Source organism: Psittacula echo (genome assembly GCF_963264785.1).
Source record: "Psittacula echo genome assembly, chromosome: 11".
NCBI classification, from domain to species: domain Eukaryota; kingdom Metazoa; phylum Chordata; class Aves; order Psittaciformes; family Psittacidae; genus Psittacula; species Psittacula echo.
Genome location: NC_137746.1, coordinates 17,151,037 through 17,171,634, shown reverse-complemented (window position 1 = coordinate 17,171,634; position 20,598 = coordinate 17,151,037). Strand labels below are relative to the sequence as shown.

The 20,598-nt window shown below is 38.1% G+C and overlaps 1 protein-coding gene across 1 annotated transcript in view; it reads left to right on the top strand.

Annotated features, from left to right (window-relative positions):
• The window catches only part of DOCK2 (dedicator of cytokinesis 2), a 167,788-nt gene that overhangs the window by 118,935 nt on the left and 28,255 nt on the right, over positions 1-20,598 (top strand). The window contains exons 31-34 of the mRNA XM_080627460.1: positions 8,329-8,429; positions 8,525-8,583; positions 11,419-11,567; positions 16,896-16,981. Of these exons, the coding sequence (XP_080483586.1) occupies positions 8,329-8,429; positions 8,525-8,583; positions 11,419-11,567; positions 16,896-16,981 (395 nt within the window). The remainder of the gene's footprint in view (positions 1-8,328; positions 8,430-8,524; positions 8,584-11,418; positions 11,568-16,895; positions 16,982-20,598) is intronic.

Below are 20,598 nucleotides of genomic sequence, written 5' to 3'. Positions count from 1 at the left end.
TAAAATAGGTCTGGTGGACATCAATATGTGTAGGCTACCAATGCCACAGACTGCTATAAACACTGTGTATCTGTCAACATTTGAAGGTGTACACTGCCTCTTCCAAATGTTACAGCAGCAGCCTAAACCTGCCACTGTTATTTCAGGTGTTTCCTGTGGCAGTTCTGTGCATTCCCAAATGTTATCAAGCAACCAGGGATGTTGTAGTTCAACACTGAACCTTGTAGTTCAGAGGAATGTATTAATGCTTGCTCTTTTATTCATGACTTGTCAAATACCTGGAGGCTTTGAGTAAGCTAAACAACAGTATAGGAAATAAGTAGTGCCATCAAAAGAATTGTTGGACCATTACAGTTTTCACAACAGACTTACAGTACAAGTCAGGGAGATAGATTAATTTCCTTCCATGAATAAAAGCAGTGAAACCCTTCTCACAGTACCCTAAATGTACCCATTAAGAAAGCTGATACTGGACTAAAGATATGAATAATGCAGAACATCTTGGCTAATTTCCTTAATTAAAAATGAACATTTGATTTCCCACTCATATGTATGTATTCAGATCAATGATAGCTGGAGCTTTTAATGTTTTAAAGGTCTTTTACTGGGTTTTTGTATTTTAACTTTTTGGAAAAAAAAAAAAATCTATAAATTAGTGTCTTGCAACTACTCAGGCTATGAAAACTTGACTATAGAGAAGCACTGAAGCCTAAACATGTTATTAATCAACATGAGGAACTTCAGAGGCTCCTTACTGCACCCTCTTCCTTTTCTGAGGATCAACTTTATTTCTAACAATAATTTTGCCTAACTGTGCTAGACATACCTTTTATGGTAAGAGTAGTCTGTGTCGTCCCTAAACACTTCATTACCCTTAAACTTATGAAATTGTCTTTAAATTTTCGGAAGTATTGAGGCACAATGGACAGGAACAAAGAGTGGAAAATGCCTGCAGTAGAACTAATAAGTAAGTAAAAGTAATTGTATATGGAGCTTCTATGAAACAAATGGAATTCATTTAAAAACCAAAACAAAGCACAAGCACAAAACAAGAAGTGTCTATTTGAGGGTCAGTGATGCAACATGCAGCAGCCTTCAGGCAGTCTATAGTCTCCCGTTGATTTCTGGTTTCAAAGACAAAGGGATGAGTGAAGTTCCAGTTGCTCCTGAGCACATGCAGCAAGAATGAGGTCTCAAGAATCTGGAAGCTAAATCAGAGACAACTATTGTAATATTCCTGATTAAGGGTAATTTAACTACAGAAATGGAATATATTAGGATAGGGAAAATAGAGTTGTGTATCTGTAAGTAAGTTGCACCTTTAAGTTCTTTGTAAATGAATGAATGACTTATGCTGTTTGTAGGATGGTGCTTTCAAATCTGATTATTAACAAATAGTTGAAGAAACGTCAGAAGTAAAATATTTTTAAAAAGGGATTTAAAGCACAGTCAAGTAGATCTGAGGATTTGCCACTTGGCTGAATGATTACATGACAGTATATAGCAGACAAACAAACTAAACAAGTAGACTGTGAAGTAACCAAGCAGCTAAAAAATGCTGGTTTAAATCTAGACAAAATCAATGAAGACATTTTTGCTACTCTTTTGAAGCTTGTTAAATGGAGGTAAAAAAGGTTCCTGGCCAAAACTGTGCCCAGAGAATACTCAAGAGCTCATCACTGCAGTACTGGAAGTAAACTGCAATATGAAGATTTAGTTCACAGAAATCTGAACTTTCAGTAGAAATTATTGGAATAAGTAAAAAACTTCAGCATTTAGCAGTTTATATTCTATTCATGTCTCTGTATTTGAAATAGGTTATTGACTTGCATTTATGTTAGACATAAACACAGGTGTATTGAAATATGTATTGAAGCAGATTATCTACAGAGGCTGGGAGGTACTTCTCACTTAGAAGATTCCAAAGAATGGATCAACAGAGACCTGTCTGAGGAAGGTTAGCAGACCTTGCCTTGGGCTGTGGAGCTGGAATAGCTGACCTCTCAGGTTTCCTTCCACATACACCTTCTGTGTACATGACTAGGAAAAGTTCACTCAAATGTAAACCATGTCACTGAAAGTCTGCAACTATGGATAGCTTAAGAGGTTAAGAATCTTTATTCAGAATGAGCGTATTGAGACAGTGGAAGGAGATATATTGATGGTGTACAAGAAAAATGCAAAAAGTAAGTTACAGAAGCAGGTCTGAGGTTAGGCTTTTCTCTGAAGACCAAGAACAATATATGCCTTAATGGTGTTGAGTTTTATCTTTGACTTCTTTGTGGCATTTTGTGTCAATAAAATATTTTACCTGTGTGATTGTAAATCGCTTATATTTTCTCTTTCCCCTCTACTTTTTTTTCCCATTTGCTCTCAGTAATATACTACAGTATACTGTTACACTAGATTCAAATACTATAGATATTTATATAGCATTTATAGTAATGCTCATAAAGATTCTCTTAGCTGATTGCAGCACTGTCTTCTCAGCCAGGCAGGATCCCCACTGCTTGCCACATACTGGTGCTCATGAGCCAGGATCCTGTTACGTAGTTGTAGAGTATCTGTGTTGTGAATTGGTTTTGGTGTTTGGGGGTTTCTGCAGGAGCTGTGGTAGGATGCTGAAGGGTAGAACTGGTTTTTTGTTACCAGATTCTACTAGTAAAGACAATTTTGGGAAATAAAGCCATTGCATGTATTTCAGGTGTGTTCAACACATGGATTTGAAGGAGATGCAATCTTGACTTTTTTTGCTGGTTTGTGTTTTTGCTTTTTTGCTGTTCTGCATCAGGTACCAGTTTTGTAAGGATTTGCCAGTTTCAGATGCAGAGGTCAGATACTTGTCCAGATCCTTGCCTTGCTGCTGGGCTTTTACAGGGTAGCGGAACAGACGCACCAGAATAATGTGCAAATTCCTGATTTAGGATGAGTTGAGATGGATTCTTCAGAAGAGACTTAACAAACAAACAAAAATATGAATTGTAGAATATAGTTTGGGAAAAATGCTCCCTGAAAGGGAGCATTTCTTGGTTTCTTGAGTTGAATTGTAACCAAACCTTTGTGTAGTTCTGTACTTAGGCAACGTATGCATTCATAGTATTTGCTATGAATGTCAGAGAAGTATACTTCATATGTAATTGGTAGGACAGTCCCGGGACTTCACAGTATAATTCTCTTGTACCTTTTGTGGGAATTGTCCCATCTTGTTCAATCAAAAATGCTAATGTTGTTTGACTGAAAGCTTCTGTGTTTCAAGCCCCCTGGGTGTTACATAAGAGACAATAAGCAAGGTGTAATGTGGCTTCCTTAAGCAGTCTCAATACCTTTGTCAGAAAGACAAAGTGCCTTTGTACACCCATTTCTATGTTATACCAAGGACAATCCAGCTAGTTGATTTGCCATGTATTCGATTCACAAGGATTTTAAAAGAAGCAAATACTGGAGGGTAGTTCAATTTTGAAGGCAAATATTATCTCTCCATATGGATATAGAGTTGTAGTTATGAAATAAAAAAGTAAGTTCAAATGTGAATTAACATTTTCTTTGTTATTATATAGAAATACAATAATTAAATGACCTTTCTATTTATGAGATATCTTAACTGCCAACAGTTTCCCTATTTTTATGAATGCAGAACAAGAAGGTTTTATTTCTTCTTTTTGTGCCTGCAGAAATCAGTTTTTCAACTTGAAAGTTGTAGGTTTTTATCTTAACTCTATTTAGTTTGAATGAACTGTAAGCCAGTCTTCCATCAACAGAATAGCAAAGATAACAGTGTTTAATGGTTCACTTCAAAGTTTCAGTTACATTTTCCAGTGTGCATGTTTACCTTTGTAGAATCTACAGTGACCTTGGATGACATTGCTTTGTTTTTTGCTGGTATCTGTGTCCTTAGCAAGCTGTTGTCTTTGTCATGGGGAACAGCGTATTTTCACGCCGTTGTTTCTTTCAGCTCCTGGCCCCATCAGTGTTGGGGTTCAAAGTTCTGCTCTATGTAGGAAGCATTTCCATGCAGTGAACGCACACTGCAGCACTCTCATGCAGTCAACAGCCGTTGCTGCACTTAATGCAGCTGCACTCATTGAAATGAGGTTTTTGTGCAATGTTCTCTTTATGTTTCTGACTGGAGGTGGCAGCTTCTGACATGTTAGAGACAGTGAAGAGTTAGCAAACAGAAACTGTTTTGTTGTGGTCAGGCACAGCTATCATAGGGTTTCTACTGTGGAAGATACAGTGCTCTTGATTCCTGTTCCTACCCTTCTCTTCTGTTACAACTGTTTTTACAGGGCATTAGAAAGAATTACATTTTTAAGTCTGTAATGTTATAGCAATTATAATTCAATACTAATAATCTATATTCCCACCACAGAATTTTATTATAAAAGGCATAGACCCCATTCCATTATAATATCATTCTGATTTAAAAGAAAATGTTTCTTTTTCAGGTTTAGAAATGGTAGATGCCTGGAGTAGAAACTATTTGCAAGCATTTTTCTGAAGTTGTATCATTAAGTAAGAAGCATATGATAAAACCAAATACAGAATGAGATTATGACACAAAAATCTTTAAAGATCAAAACCAGAATGAACTTTTGTTGGTTTATATAATGTGCTGTGTTTCTTCAGAGCTTCTGTAAACTTATTTTCATTAACCTGAAAATTTTCTACCTTTGTTCATCACTTTTGAAGTACATAACCAATGTAAAGGAATTTTGGCAGAGGTCCCACAGGATTCTCAATCCTTTACTCCAAAATGCTAATACTCTCTTCCACCTCACAGCAAACACTAAACTTGTCATGAACTAATCTGCAGAACATGGGAATAAACACTAGATATTGTGCTTGTAACTTACCGAGTTTATGAATGAGTTGTAACTCTGAAAATTATATTTGTTAAGACTCCACTTAAACAGAAAGCAGAGCTTGCTTTGCTGACGTTATAATGGCTATGGGTTGGTGAGTTGTTCCGAATGCTGGTCTTCACATTGTGTTTATGCCTCTGTTTATCAATGTCTGCTTTTTTACTGTGATGCCGTAAAAGACAATGCAGAATAATTTTCATGAGTGTTGAAATGGAACGTTAGGACTGTGTGATGCAGCCTGTGTGCTGTCTGTGTGACTAAAGTTCAGTCTCTGAATCAATTTCTTTAAAACAAGTTACTGTTCATTTGTTTAAAATTGTTTGTATTCAAAGGCTCACAAAAATAGTAAAAAATAGATGCTTCCTTTAAATTCTTTAGTTTTAAGTGATGAAGAAACGTATTTCGGTGTGTGAAAGAGAACATTACTGACGTAAAATAATCACATATTGAAAATGTCATATATCCTAGAAATCAATAGATCATTTCTTATAAATGCTATTCAAAGATTCAAAATGTTATTTCTAGCTAATCTACCTCAATAGCTTAGTAACTCCCTGCAATTCTGCATACAGGCCAAACCTTTAAGTGTCATTTATCTACAAAATCCAAATAAAGAACCCAGTATCTATCTGAAATGTTTTGTCTGCTTGCTTTCAAGGGGCTGAACTTGATTTTACCATAATATTTAAAGAGAAAAAAAACCCAACCCCAAACCGAAACTATCATCTAGTCTGGTATTTTATGAAATACCAGAATACATTTAGGATCTGCAGTAATTTGTCAGCAATTCAACAGTCTCCGAGGACTTCAAGTTTCTCCTACATTATCAAAAAGAATTGAGCACAGAGCTATGTAGAGAAAGCAGGCGCTAAAGGATAGGCAGTCATGCCATAAAGGCTTTCTTCCAGAGGGGTGTCTGAAGGCAACAGGGTTAACCTGTGGCAGTTATTCTGAAAATCATCCAGATCTCCTCTTCTTTGCACAATGGACAGGAATTTCTTACTAAATTAACTCCGCATTTCCCATTGGAGCAGCTGTCACATTTTATAGGGGGAAGGCACCTTTTGCTTTCTGGGGAAAAAAAAATCCCAGGATTGAGAGATCCTTTTCTTCTAAGTTCCCTTAGACCTGTATAGAGGGGAATGGGTTTGGGGCCCTCAGCACGCATGGTTACACCGTGCTCAGGCAATGTAGTTGCCATGTTCTGCTGTGTTATAACACACTAGGGCAGCCTGGGCTGCTGCTGTCGCCTGCTGCTTCTCAGTGTGTGCTTGGCAGTGAACAACTGATACCTAATGACAGAGACAGGTCACTTCTCAGCTCTCACCCTGTCTCCATCACTCTGTCCCTAGCTGACAGCTCAGCACTGGGGTTCATGTCAAGAAGCAAGCAAAGTGCAGGTATCACACAAACCAGAGCATGAGAGCTCTGGTCCTCTCACTGTGCTACATCACTTCAGCCCTGCTGCATGCTGGATAACTACGTGTTCACATGCAGACCAGCTTGGAATGTTATTGCAGGCCTGAGAAAACAGAACAGGTCTCATATGCATATTTTTTGCGTTTAAAAAATCTGTTTATTTCAGCTTTTGCCAATTTCTACTTTTGAGAGACTGTTTTGCCTCCCAGGATTTAAAGTTAGTTTTGGTGCTTAAAAGCTTGCAAGTCGATAATTTGAATATGCTATCAAAATGTAAAGGGTCGTCTTTTTTTCAGCCGTCACAGGATACTATGAGGACAAAAGAAAACATACTTTCTTTATATAGACATTGAGTCTTTAGGATGTGTCTCTGGCAAAAGTGGCATTGAACTTGGAGCTCTTAGGTGACCAAGCAGACTATTACCTGTAGCAATAGGTTTCATTTTTCTCCCCATAGTCTAGAATGTTTTGAGAAATTTTCCATTTTCCTGCTATAATTGACATGCAAAGAACATTCCCTACATGTCAATAAGTGCGGCTTCTCAAGCTACTGAAAATTCTAAATTGATCAAATTCATCTTTTAAAGTGTTTGATAAGGGGGAGAAACAGGCCTTCAAGGGCATAAATAACACTTTTCCTGGGGGAAAAAGGCTCTGAGTTAGTATGTACTATTAGTATACTGTCAAAAACTAGATATGAACATAATTTAAATGTTTGAATTAAGGGGGGAAAATAGCTGCTTATACTGAAATGTAGTTTTTAATAAGGCTGTGCCTGGCTTGGGTGCATTCAGAGCATCTTTGAATGGTGCAATATACACCAGTCACTGCTGTGTCTAGTGCCATGCCACTTGCAGCTGGCTGGCAGCACTGAGGTGACTGCTCTCTGGACTCAAATCACTTACGGATGGGCACAGCCCTCCTCAGGGCTTTTACATGAGCAAGTTGATTGGGAGAGCTTTAGTTGGGCCTCAAAGGGAAAAATGAATTATACGCAGGATCTTCACATTGGAGAGCATATTTGAGAATCTTACCTACTATAGGAAATGTCTGTGTGTGTGTGTTGGCATCTATTTTTCCTGGTTCTTTGTGCCAGAGTTTCCCAGGCTATAAAGGACAGAGGTCACTAAAGGTTTAGATGAAACATTTCTAGACTATGTTAGGGTTCCCAAACTGGGGTAATAATGTTATGTTTTGTTTCCATCCTTTCAGTTACCACTGAATGCATTTGCCATTGCCTTCCTACCATCTCACTGGTACCTTCCATGCATATTTTTAGATGCCGCTATGTTTTTAAGTGTCTAACGTCACTGCTGACTACTTAGAAGATTCTGAAAATAGTCTTTACTTCCTTAAATTTGCATTTCCTAGTGAAGTGTCTTTTTTCCCCTCTCCATCTCTAGCATATAAGAGAAGTACCTCATTTTGTTTGTCTGGAGTACAAGTGATTTGCTTCAGAAATGCAGGGTTGTGCACTGGAAATACAAGGGTTTGCCTTTTATTGCAAGTACATGCCTCACTACTAGTACTATTAGTAGTTATTTAGGGATGTGTTTTGTCCTTGTTTCATGTAAAGAGCTCTTAGCAAAATATATTGGAACTGCACAGAAATGGTTGTTGAATTAGATTCCAAAGAGAAGCCCTTTGAAGTAGTTCTGAAATACAGTGTAATTATATTGGATGCCTTTAGCTCCATGTTGTTAAGATTCACTGACACGTAATGTATTTCACTAGGCCTGCTATGGTTCATGGTTTAATGTCATTAGCTAATGAATCTCCTGTGAATCTTTTTTTTAACCAATATTTATTCAGCTGCTGTGTTATTAAGAGCAAATCTGTAGTAGTGGTCATTAAAATGCATCTTTTCTGCTTTCTTACTTGCTTTCCAGCTAATTGCATAATACCGATGATGTACATCTTTGCATAATATAACAATCTCATATTGCTTGCATCATTTGGTTCCATAAATTATTCAGCATTATGCATAGTTTAATATGATTCCTGCTTTTCTCAAAACTATTATAATTTCCTTTTATTCAATTTACAGCTGTGGAACAACTACTTTCATTTGGCTGTGGCTTTTATTACCCAAGATTCACTACAGCTAGAAAACTTTTCCCACGCAAAGTACAGCAAAATCCAGAACAAGTAAGCAAAACTGATGTTTTAGCTTATGTCTTCAATTTTTTAGTAAAATTAGGATAATGATAAAAATACCTTTTTTTTTTTTTTCCTCTCTCTAGATATGGAGATATGAGATGTTTAATTGGCTTTGCTATCCGGGACATGTGGTACAAACTTGGTGAGTAGCAAATGGGCTTAATTCAACCAAATCCACAGCATATTGCTTATCTAACTGACAACTATCTGACATGAAGGGCTTCTGTAAACAGTTCTGCTATTTGAACTTACATATGTTTTCATTCCTGTGATTAAGCTTCGGACTGACATGAGATACTATCTGACTACTGCCCATTGGTTATTCCTAAGAGAACTCACAACCTGCTCTCAGATTTCTGAGACGGCTGGAATCAGAAGATTTCAGAAACATTATTTGGCTGAAACAGAGACCAAATAAATTTTCCCCAAGAAGGCTCATTCTGAATCTATAGTTCCAGGAATTACTTGGCTCAGATTTGCAATCTGCTGCATTAAAATGCCAAAATGTTTTTACATGTGCTGTACAGCCTCGTTCTGCTACTGCTCCTTTGACAGTTGATGGTGAAGGGAACAGCAATGTGTTGTTGTATAAATATATGTAAGATAGAGGTTCTTTGAAACATACAATGAAAACAGTTATGATGATACTTTAAAATGCAAGACAAATGTGTAATTTTTTGCGAACTTCTTGCATTAGGACATGTGAAAATTCTTCATGACCTCTGTAAACATTCTAGCTTCTCAGGTGTATCAGTACTTGCCTGGAGATTTGAAGTTATTTCATCACCTTGCACATGCTGCTTCTGGTGATATATCCTCCTTCCAGTCTTTCCTTTCTTATTTTTTTCTCTTAGTATGTCTTATTAGAAAATAACTTTCAATGCATTGCTGTGCTGTGATGTATCAAAAAGATATAGTCAAGATTTTAAAGGCTGTAATACTTTTGGTGATTAATTGGTGAACTCTCCAACCTGTTTTCAGCATAGTCATCAGTTTCCTAGTTAAACACCACTGCCCTCTTCACTACTGGTAGGTGTAAATTTCAAATTAATTGTTTTCAAATGAACTGTGGAACCATTCAAATGAATCCTGAACCATTAACATCTGTTTCTTCAAATAAACTTTCAAGTTTTCATTTTACACCAAGGTACAACAAATCCTGCAGAAGCAGTCTTCCTCTTGTGTGTATCTGAAATTTGCTGTTTGCATCCTCCTCAGGCTGGATCTGAGAGTCCAGAATAAAACCAGCAAACACAATGGTTTTTAAGGGCCTTTAACAGTTCTGTCTAGCAGAATGGTGAAGACCAAAAATTGTTTTCTAATATCCACATGCATTATTAATGTATTTGAATAATACTGTCTTACATTCCTAATGGGAAAAGTGAGACATACAGATTGAGAAATGTTTCAAACTAATAGGCAATGATTCTCACTTCAGACTAAATGCCCCTTCTGTTTATTTTCTGTAATTTTCAGGCTTCTTCTGTAGCTTTAACAGAAAGGAATCTGCATTCTGACAAGCAGCGGAGCATCTTTATAAATCACAGTTGAGGGGTACATGTACAGTAGGATTGAAACAGGCAAATGCATGTCAGAGAATCTCATACTGTGACCTTTAGAGGGCCTTTCAAATTAGGAAGTGCCCTGTTTTCTGGGGCAGATTGTCTTCCTCTGCCCATTTCAGTCTCTGTGTGGTTTGAGACTACTCCTGATTCCTGCAGTGGAAACAACAGTTGCTGATGGCTGGATAGTCTCCAAAAAGCCTTTTTATATTTTTATTTTTTTTGATGTGTTTGTTTATTTGAGGTTGTGCGCTAAGTTCTTTTGGGTTTAAGTGTAAGATTAGTTTCTGGGCCAAGCAATAGCACTGCTGTAATTTAGCTCAAAGCTTGTCTATTCTACTCATATCAGAGGATTGTTTGATAAAGTAAAGATTCTGGAGGTGAATGAATAGCTATGTAATACATGAATTTCTGTAGCTGTTAAAAATTGCAAACCTGAAAGGTCTAATGCATATAGGCATGGGAAGCTATTCAGTCTCTGTAAGATTCTTTTAAACCTTATTGATCTTACTGATTTAACAAGGATTAATAAAGATTTTGATCAAGATGAGTGGAGTTGAAACTGATGTTGCATAAACTGTTAAAGTCATAGTTCAGTTGTGCTTAGAATTACATAAGTGTGGCACCCATGTGAGAGAAAAATCACAGTACTTTTCAGTTATGGAGCATAAGACCAGACACATTTATAACAGTATTTTTATCTTCTTACATGTGTTGGGCAGTATTGGCACTCTTACACAGGTCAGGGGATTTTGCTGGTGGTTTGTTCCACATATCAAATGTTTTTCTTCCCTGGCAAACAAGGAGCATTTGAAGAATATCTTGGACCTGGTTGAATTGTTTGCAGGTTTGGATGTCTTTTGGCAGCTGATGTAACAGCTGTGTTAGAAGATGATTTGGTGTGGGTTTAGGGGATAGTGTTTCTGTTGTTGTTTGCAATGTTTGTTGCTCTGGTTGGTTTGAGTTACTGGTTGCAGTTTGATGCTATTCAGAAATGAAAACAAGTAATGTTTTTCCCCTTCATAAGCCAGAAACTTTACACCACGTGACATTATCCTGTGGTGTTCGCCTACTGATGGAATTTGGGGTGTTCTTAGGGTTTTTATTATTTTCTACTCTGTGTATTTAAAAGGCGATGCCAAAAGCTGAAAAACAGACATGGTCACAGGAAATGCCAACTGAGTGGCATACACTTTTGCACTCAGTTCTGGTGTCTTAGGCTGAGGCTGTAGCCATTAAACACGCTTTCAGCTTCTGACAGGGAATAGAGATGAGTGACTAAGTTGTAAGACTTTACCAACACAGGTGGTTTAAACCATTGTTTTAAATGATTGCATGTCCTAAATGTATCCCTGAAAGAGATGTTCTGATTTTTTTCTTTCCTCTCAAATACCCAATTTGTGTTTCTGTTTCAGGCCACAATAAAATTTGCTTTATTCCGGGGATGGTTGGCCCCATCTTGGAAATGACTCTAATTCCGGAAGCTGAACTACAAAAAGCCACGATCCCAATTTTCTTTGACATGATGCTGTGTGAATATCAAAGGACAGGAGAATTCAAGAAGGTAATTAAAAATACTCTATGAGAAAGGAAATTCATTCAAATGCTATGTGGTCAGTTTATTTCTGGGGAATGTGTTGTGTGGGCTTTTCTGCTCACAGAAAGTAAAATCCGAACTGTTAAGAACAAAGGAATAGCTCTTGTGCAAGTGACTGTAGGCTCTCCAGGGTGATTTAGTTGGACTTAAACAAGACTTCCATGACAATGACAGCAATGAGGTGCTGAAATGGGGGCCCAGAGAGGTTGCAGGATTTTTATCCAGTTCTTTATGCAGACTATCTGACAGAAGGAATACTTATTTCTATATTACCAGATTTCTCAGGAAACTCTAGCTTTTCTAAATATTTATTGTAAGAAAAATAACCTCTGTGAAGAACTGACATTCCTAAAATATGTTCTACAGTCATTTTGAAAAGGAAAATGATTTTAAATTTACAAGTATTAAAGATTTTTCATTGATAGTGGCATGGTGGGCTAGGACGTTTGGGAAAGTGATCTGAACCTCCTGCCACTGCTTGCTGTGTCTACCTGGGCAGTTTCTTTTCTAGCTGACTTTTGTGTTTCAATGAGAATAAGACCTCACTTTACTCTGTGTTGGCACACTGTCTTTCACAGTGAATTTAAAATTGGAGATTCAGGCTTTGTAGTTACACAAATAATACATTCAGAACAACCTGTGTAACAGTAAGTGGCAAATGAAAAGTCATAATTTTAGACATTCATAGGGAAGTAAATATAGATCTCTCACTTACATGTCCAGCTATGTTTAATGTTTAAAATCAAGTGGGACATTTCTGTGTCAACCACGTGTGAAACAAGCAAGCAGATGGTATTTCCATTTTGGTCTCTATTCCACAGGGCAAAGCTTCTGCTTCAAGGCCAAGCTTAAAAGCCACTTTGCTTCTGTGCATCTGTTCCCTCAGTGTCCTAGTAGTCCTGTATTTGGCTTCTTAAAAATGTTTTCCTGCTCTTGGCTCATATTTTGTCTCTCGGGAGAGGTGCACAGATCTGTACAGAGCAGAAATCCTGAACGGTCATCAGTCATAGTGACCGATTAACAGGAACAGCAGCTAGGAGCCTGGAAGATGCCAGGCACTTGTGTCACCTTTAAACCACTTCTTATGCTCATATGGATAAGTTTCAGGTGCTATTTTTTCAGCATTGTGGGACAAGGAGGTTGGTTTTTTTGCAGCTTAAAAACAAGAGGTAATTTTTATCAGATGGCAGTAAAACTGTTTCATAATTGAACAGTTGAGTCTCATTGGTTTCTAATGATCTGTTTTAGGAATTGCAGTCATTTACTGTTAAGAATTGCAGGTTTTATCCTCTCCTATGGATCAGGTAATTAAGATACATTTCTTAAACCTGTATCTGTAAGTTTGGCAGTTCTGGTGAGTATTTAAGAATATATATTTTAAAGGAAAGGCACATTAAGTTTTATGACTTAATATTCTTACCATGTTAATTAGAAAGGGCAAAGAATGAATATGAGTGGAAAATTATTTGATGCACAAGCATGTAAAGTTTACCTTTTGCTAGTGGCCAATTTTCACTAACGCATTGGTAGTGAGCATTATGAAGGATATTGTCTTAAAGCTTTAGTATGAAATTTTAAGCATGTTATTTCAAGACTGCCTTGGCATTCAAGAGCCCAGGTTGACATTCAATTAAGACATCATTTTTCTGAACTTTAAACATAAATAATTCATTTCTAATCTAATCTTCTCTAATGAGATAGGGGAAACAAGCACGAACGGAGTCATCTTTACTAGTTGAGGCTGTACCAGCACTTGAACTAGAGCTTGACTGATGCCTGCCAGGTGATTTAATAAGCTTTCCGCAAAAGACTGATTTCCATACCCTGATATGGTCCTATGCCAGGACACTTGTGTGGCAGGGCTCCCTTCTGCTGGACACATGTTGTGTCAGTGCCAGCTCAGGAGGCTGTGTCCTGCTTTATGCACACAATAGCTGTGCACTAAGGGTGTGAAGTTATTTCAGTTTGTCCAGCAGGAATTTTATTTTATATAGCTCTTTCTAGGAAATCAACTAATCCCAAAGAAAACACAATTCCACCTCTACCTATCTCAAGAATGACATACTATTCTTAAACAGTTACTGTAACGGGATATACACATAGGTGTATAAAGGGAACATAGTTGCCTTTGTGTTGGGCACATGTTGAAGGAATCCCGGCCTGAAATGTTGATAACCCATCTTTCCTTGCAAGATCAGCTTGTGCATTTTAGGAAGACTTCCCAATGCAAGACACATAATGAAGCAGCCTTGTACTGTTTGTTCTACCTGATCATGTGAGGCCAGAAGCTAGAAAAGACTTACTTAAAATAAAATTTAAAAAACGGCTCTTTGCAATGCAAATGAAAATATAATTTAAAAAACATTGATCCAAGTTATGTTACCGATTTAAATTGGCTTAGGAAAGAGTAATTCATCTGTGTTTATATTCTTGTTCAAGTAAGTCCTTCTGTTTGTGCTTGGTATTTTCAATTTAGTCTCTCCCACTGGCTCCACCAGTTGCTGAAGCCATCTGGGGAGGTTGTTGGCTTTCCACTGTCATTGGATTGTGCCAGAAAATAGTGCTGCCTGATGGTATGTTCTTGGGCTTGCAGACTTACTGATAGAGGATAGACATTTATTCTTAGAGAACCTGCTCTAGCTCTGTATCTTTCTGAGCTAACAGCTGTCAAAGGTTAGTAAGAGAGTGAATAAAGGTATTCTCAGCAAGCTCCTCTGCTGCATGTGAACTTTAATTGCTGGGAACACTCATATTTCTTACTTGAAATTTTATTAGGCATAAGGATTTCAGAAGGATGTGAGATCAATCCGTTAGCAGACACCAGGTTTGTATGGCTTGGTGCTTTGGACAGATCCATGTAGAAAAAGCTGATATGTTTTGTAGTTTGGTATTGAAGGGTGTTCAGAGATGTGGAGATTTCTGGGATCTATTAGATAGATAAGCAGGTGTTTTAAAGTCAGATTTTTGCCAATAACAATTAGGCACACTCTGTTTAAGTGACAGAAGAAATACCCTTTCCAGGGCTTAATTTTGGCACAGACACATTAAAACTTTCGTCCTGGTTTCAGCTCTAACAGCTATTTTTTTCTTTTTCCTAGTAGCTGGTGCAGTGCTGTGTTTTGGCTTTAGTCTGAGAACAATGCTGATAACACACCTATGTTTCGATTGTTGCTCAGCAGCACTTACCCTGATCAAAGACTTTCCAGTCTCTCATGCTCTGACAGTGAGGCACAAGAAACCACAAGGAAGCAGAGACAGGGCACCTAACCCAAACTAGCCGAACGGGTATTCCATACCACAGCACGTCATGCCCAGTATAGAAAGTGGGGGCAGTTACCCAGAAGGCCCAGACTGCTGCTAGGCTGGGTATCGGTCAGCAGGTGGTGAGCAGTTGTATTGTGCATCGCTGCTGGTTACTGTTTTGGGTTTTTTTCCCCTTTTAGTTTTATATTCTCTCCCCTTGTTATTTCCCTTAACATTATTATTTGTGGTAGAAGTAGTAGTTTCGTATTATACTTTAGTTACTGAACTGTTCTTATCTCAGCTCTTGGGGTTTACTTCTTTCCATTCTCCTCCCCATCCCACCCAGGGGATGAGCAAGCAGCTGCTGGTGCTGAGTTACCGGCTGGGTTTAAACCACCACAACTTTATTCTATATTTCTGCTAGCTATTTTATCTGGTTTGGTTCAAGCTTGTTGAGAAACTGCAGGAAAGATGCTTAGGAAGAGGTTTTTTGTCCTGATCCAGCATCTGTGAAATGATTGCCTCTTAGTGAAGTAATCAATTCTCTACCTGCTGAATAAGTGCTAGGAAGGATTTAATAGGTGGATGGTTTTTAACTGATGCTTGACTTGCACTATATTCACAGATTTCTGTCTTACCACAGTAAGTCCAGAGAAAAACCTCTAGAAAATTACTGGATTAGGTGGTTTTGCTTAATATTGCCTTGTCCTGAAACTGCTATGTGACTGTGTTACCCATGTAACATCTATAGACTAATACACATAGTATTTACACATAGAAATTAATTCTGAGCCCTTTAAATCTCTTTTGCACCCTGAAGCAGCCAAAGTAATTTTATTTCCTCCCTTGTTTCTCTATATGTCAATTATAGCACTTTATTCTCTGGTATTGGTATAGTATGTACTGTTCCACTGGCAATCTTTAATTTGTATTCAAATTACAGAAAAAGAGCTAATATTAGAGCAACAAAACCTGCAAGTAACAGGATAAAGAATTGTTCTGGATCACAGAGTACTGGTGCTCCTAAGAAACCAAAATGTTTTGCAGCCTCTAAGGAAAAAATAAGGTTCCCTCTTATTTGACACTCTTATAGAAAATAAAATTAAGAAATAGCACCAATGTAGCAGTCCTTTCCTTCTACTCAAATCAGAAAAAGGGATTTCTGTTTCTACTAAACAATTTCTAGTTTTCTCTGAGAACATTATGGGAAGTATTTCGCAATGGAGACTCTGAGATCTGAAGTCATTAAGTATTTTGAGGAGCAATATAGAGCCTATTCAGTGTGCCCAGAGATGAAACACGTGCTGCAAGCTTCTGTTGGAATACTGGACTAATGCTGCTCAGTTCTGGAGTTGCGTTCTGCTGTTATTGTTTCTCACATGCATACTGTAGAGGTTTGCAAATTCATATTCAGCAACGACTTTTTATATGTAGGCATCTCAGTGACAATTAACAGCACCGTATGTTCTTTGTCAAGGCAGCAGACTATTTTAACCATTCTGTGTCCTTTTAAACCAGTGTTATTCATGTTTTCATGAACATTACTTTCCTACTCAGTCATCCTCAAATGTGCTGATGGCCTTTAAGGTCCCTTCCAACCCAAACCATTCTATCAATCTGTGATCTTTCACACCTCTTGAAAATACTATCATAAAATCATTTTATACTGGGGGGGAGAGGGGGAACCCAACACAAAACCTCGCAAAAAAACCCCCAAATTATCTTTTGTATTTCTGTTACAAGTCTAATGCTAAATATCAACTATTTGAGGACATTTTTCAAACACACATATCAATGCTTTTAGGTGCTTAGAAAATGGGGAGACCCCAAACAAACCATATGTATGTATATCCTCAGATTATTTTATCAGTTTGCACTAAGAAACAGGTATCTGGAGACAGTCAGGTGGGCATTATTCAACTGGAATGCATTCAAGCATTTAACCCTTGGGAGCATGTGATATATAACAAACAATCCTCAGATATCCTTTTGATGCCATCTTCAAATGTGTTTGACCTCTGGGTATCTGCTCTATGTTTCTTTCTTTCTTAGTTTGAAAATGAAATCATTCTGAAGTTGGACCATGAGGTGGAAGGAGGACGAGGAGATGAGCACTACATGCAGCTGTTTGAGTCCATGTAAGTAGTGCATGAGAACAAATGCCTTTGGGATGTGGTTTTATGTTATTGTGTCCACTTTGCAAGCTGAGAACCTTACTTACAAATAACATAGAATCTTAGCAGCTGTTATCATGAAGGAATGGAAGTAATATATTGTTTGAGTAAACCTGGTTTGGATTGTGGTTTTCTTATTTGAACTATTTTTCTAGTAGCTTTTCAGTATTCTGTGTTCCAGTTAAATTATGAAGAAATTATACCTAACCTGCATTTCTCTATCCAACTTTCAAAGAAAGATAATCGAATATTCACTTTTTTAGTCTTTCCCATTTATTTTTCGTTATAACCTTTCATGGGTTTATTTCACAGTAGTAAGAAGTTATTTTAGAATGTCTTACTTGCTTTTCTCAGTGTGTAGCTTGGACTCCAAGGGGTTATTCTCTGAATTTACATAAAGCAACTGGAATGAGAATATTGCAAAATGTGGCAGTTTGCTCATAACATTTCTATATCTCTGTTTCTAACAATCCCAGAGCCTGATAGAACATCTCCTCCTCTTGGCTGCCCACATTCAGGTTTATTCTCAGAGGTGCTCGCTGTGCCTGTGGCAGGCTATGTGTGGGATGTACTGGGCAGTGTAGGAATCCTCATGCCTGCCTCTAAGACTGTGTCCCTAGCTCTGGGCCTTGGACTGTAATAGTGAGGAAGCCCATCGCTCCTCCTGTGCTTTCTCCAGCACTGATAACCTAATATTACTGAGTACAGCTACCTGACAAAATCAATACAGGCCTTGTGACATGTAGCATGTATGTCTTTTACTTTCTCCAAGTCTGTTACCTTGTATGTATTGTACTTTTGTGTAGGGGGTAGAAAGCCTGGCAAAGTCACATTTCTCAGCAGGTGAAGCATCAAATCCTTGTGTATACAACAGTGGCAAAAAAATCTACTTTCAGGGAAAACATAATTTTGTAAAAAATACTGAACTCTATGATCAAAGAATAATGTGTAAATATTATCTTCTGCAAATAACATGTAATTATGTTCTGATTAAATAGTAACATTTAAAAGAAACATCATTTAAATCAAACATAATTTAAATGTTTGCTATTTTAGTTTCATTTCTGGCCTGTGAGGAGGCAGATAAAATATAGAGGCAGATTTGAAAAAGGTAGAAGTACTGACATTTTTTAAGCTATATGAAATTGTTCTTTGAAACTGAAACACTGGCAAGGATGGGGTAAGTTTTAAAGATGTTTCTTTCACTTCCTGACATTCAGTGACCATGTGAACTGGGAGCAATAAACTAATGTTTCCATTTTGAATGTGGTTTGGCTTCAAGCATTATGATAGCTAAGAAGTGATGCAAGTGTTCAGAGCAGCTAGTGGTGTGACCGAAACCAGGTCTGCGAGTACGTCATGCTCTTACACCACTGCAAAGCCTAAACAATGACGCCTGCCTGAGCTGTCACTACAATTACTCATCTCTGAATGTGCAGATTCAGCTGACACAGGGACATTGACTGCACTGCTAAACTTCCCTTGCTGTTAGTCAGCTTTTCTCCAAATATCCATGCCAAATCTTCCTTGCCTCAGTTTAAGCCAGTTATTTCTTGTTTTACCCACAGGGGACACAAAGAATCATTTTTTCCAAGTCTTTGTAGCAGCTTTTAACAAATTTAAAAGCTGCTGTTCAGTTTTCTTCACCTTCTCTTTATGGTAAACAGCCCCAGTATTTCAGAGAACATTCCTACAATGCCTAATTCGAAATATTTCATTGCTGGAGATGGTATTCAAACTGTGAGTTTAGCAATGCAAAGAGAAGAGCCTCCTTCAGATGTTGTGCAGTAGGTTCTTTGCAGTTCACTGTTTCTGAGCTGTGTAACTGTTTGCTTGTCTTGTTTGCAGTTTACTCTTGCATGCAAGTATTTTTTAGAGAACTGGTGCAACCTGTGCAGTTAAACCCCATCTTTGAGTAGTGCTGTTAAATAATCTCATCAAATACAGTTCATAGCATTTGATTTCCTGCCTTTCCAAAGTACCCTTCTTTCTTTAATATACCTATTTTTTCCCCTTGATACTGTCCCACATTCTACAAGACTTTAAGCTCAAGGTCTCCTCACTTCTAAAGATGTCACTTCATGTTATCTTCAGATAATGTTTTTTTGTTCCATCCTTGAACTTGTTAAATGATGCCTGCAGAGGAACAACTGAAGCAGAGGCTGGTGACCTGTCTGTGGCAGGACCCGGTTCTCTCCTCTCTGTTTGTTGTATGGTTGGTTAGGTTTAAACCTTCCTACCTCCTCACCTTTCACAGCAGGGATTTCAAACCCCTGTCCCCAACTCCGTGTTCCAAGTAGATAGAGACCCAGTTAAACTGGGCTCCAGATTTATTCATTTGGTCATATTTTCACCAGCTCATGTGCTGTAACTCTCTGCATTCCTGCACAGTTCCTGTTCCCACCTGAATGCAGAATGTAGCCATAGTCAGTGACTCCTATGAATTGCTGCTCACTTGAGCAACCAACACGTACCCACACTGGCTGGTTGCCGGGCACTTACCCATGCCCCACAAACTACATAGGGTCAGGGGACATGTAAATGGTGCTTGGCATTTGCCCATAGCCCTGAATGTTTGCATGTGCCATGGTACGGTGGTGACGTGTGTGAATGAATGCTGTCCTGGACACCACCAAGGAAGAGTTGGGATAACGTGGAACACGTGAGAGGCTGCTCTCTACAGGCAGAATAGACAAGGCTGCCCTGTTTTGGGAAGTGGAGGAGAATCTAGCTATGTGAATATGAGTTATGTTATGCCACTTGGCCTCCGGCTCAGAAAATGAATTCTGGCATAGCTTAGTTACTAATATAGGCACAACAGAAAATAGCATTTGGAAGCTTTCCAGTTCCCCATCATTGCAGTGGCCCATGTTATGCAGTTGTTGTCTTGAGCTTTAATGAAAATATTTTGTCTTTTAAAAATTCTGGTTTTTTTCAAGCTCTGTTTAAAAATTCAAAGGTTTCTTGCTCCCTCCTGGGGGAAAAGAAAAAAAATCTTCTGAAGTTTTACAGCTTCTTTTTATAGGGATTACTGTATAAAGCTGAGCAAGACAACGTTTTAAGTCTTCCCTCATGAGACAGACATTCCTCTCATCTGTTCAGTTTGCAGCTCCTTTGGTCACTGGGCTCAGCTCTCCAGGCTGTGCCCACCCCCAGCCTACTGGTGAGGGGGATGTTGGAAAGGCAGCCTTGATGCTGGGGAGCACTGCTCAGCTGTAGTGTGTTATCAACCTTTCTAGCTCCTAACACACAACACAGCACTGTGAGGAACATTAACTCCAACTCAGCCAGACCCAATGCATGCATCTAGAAATACATACGTGAAAAAAACCCAAAACCAAAACTACCCACAACCCCCCCATATATATGTGTATATATATAAAATATATATAACAATGCGGTTTCTCAGACAGAATCCTAGTGGAAAATAAGAGTGCTAAGTAGAGGAAATAAGCTCTTAAGAGAAAGAAAATAATCCCTAATGAGATTCTGATGATCATTTCAGAACGTTTAAACAGTTAAGCTTTAAAAACAAAGCTGTGACAGTAATGTGTAATATCTACTAAATCACTTCAGCACTT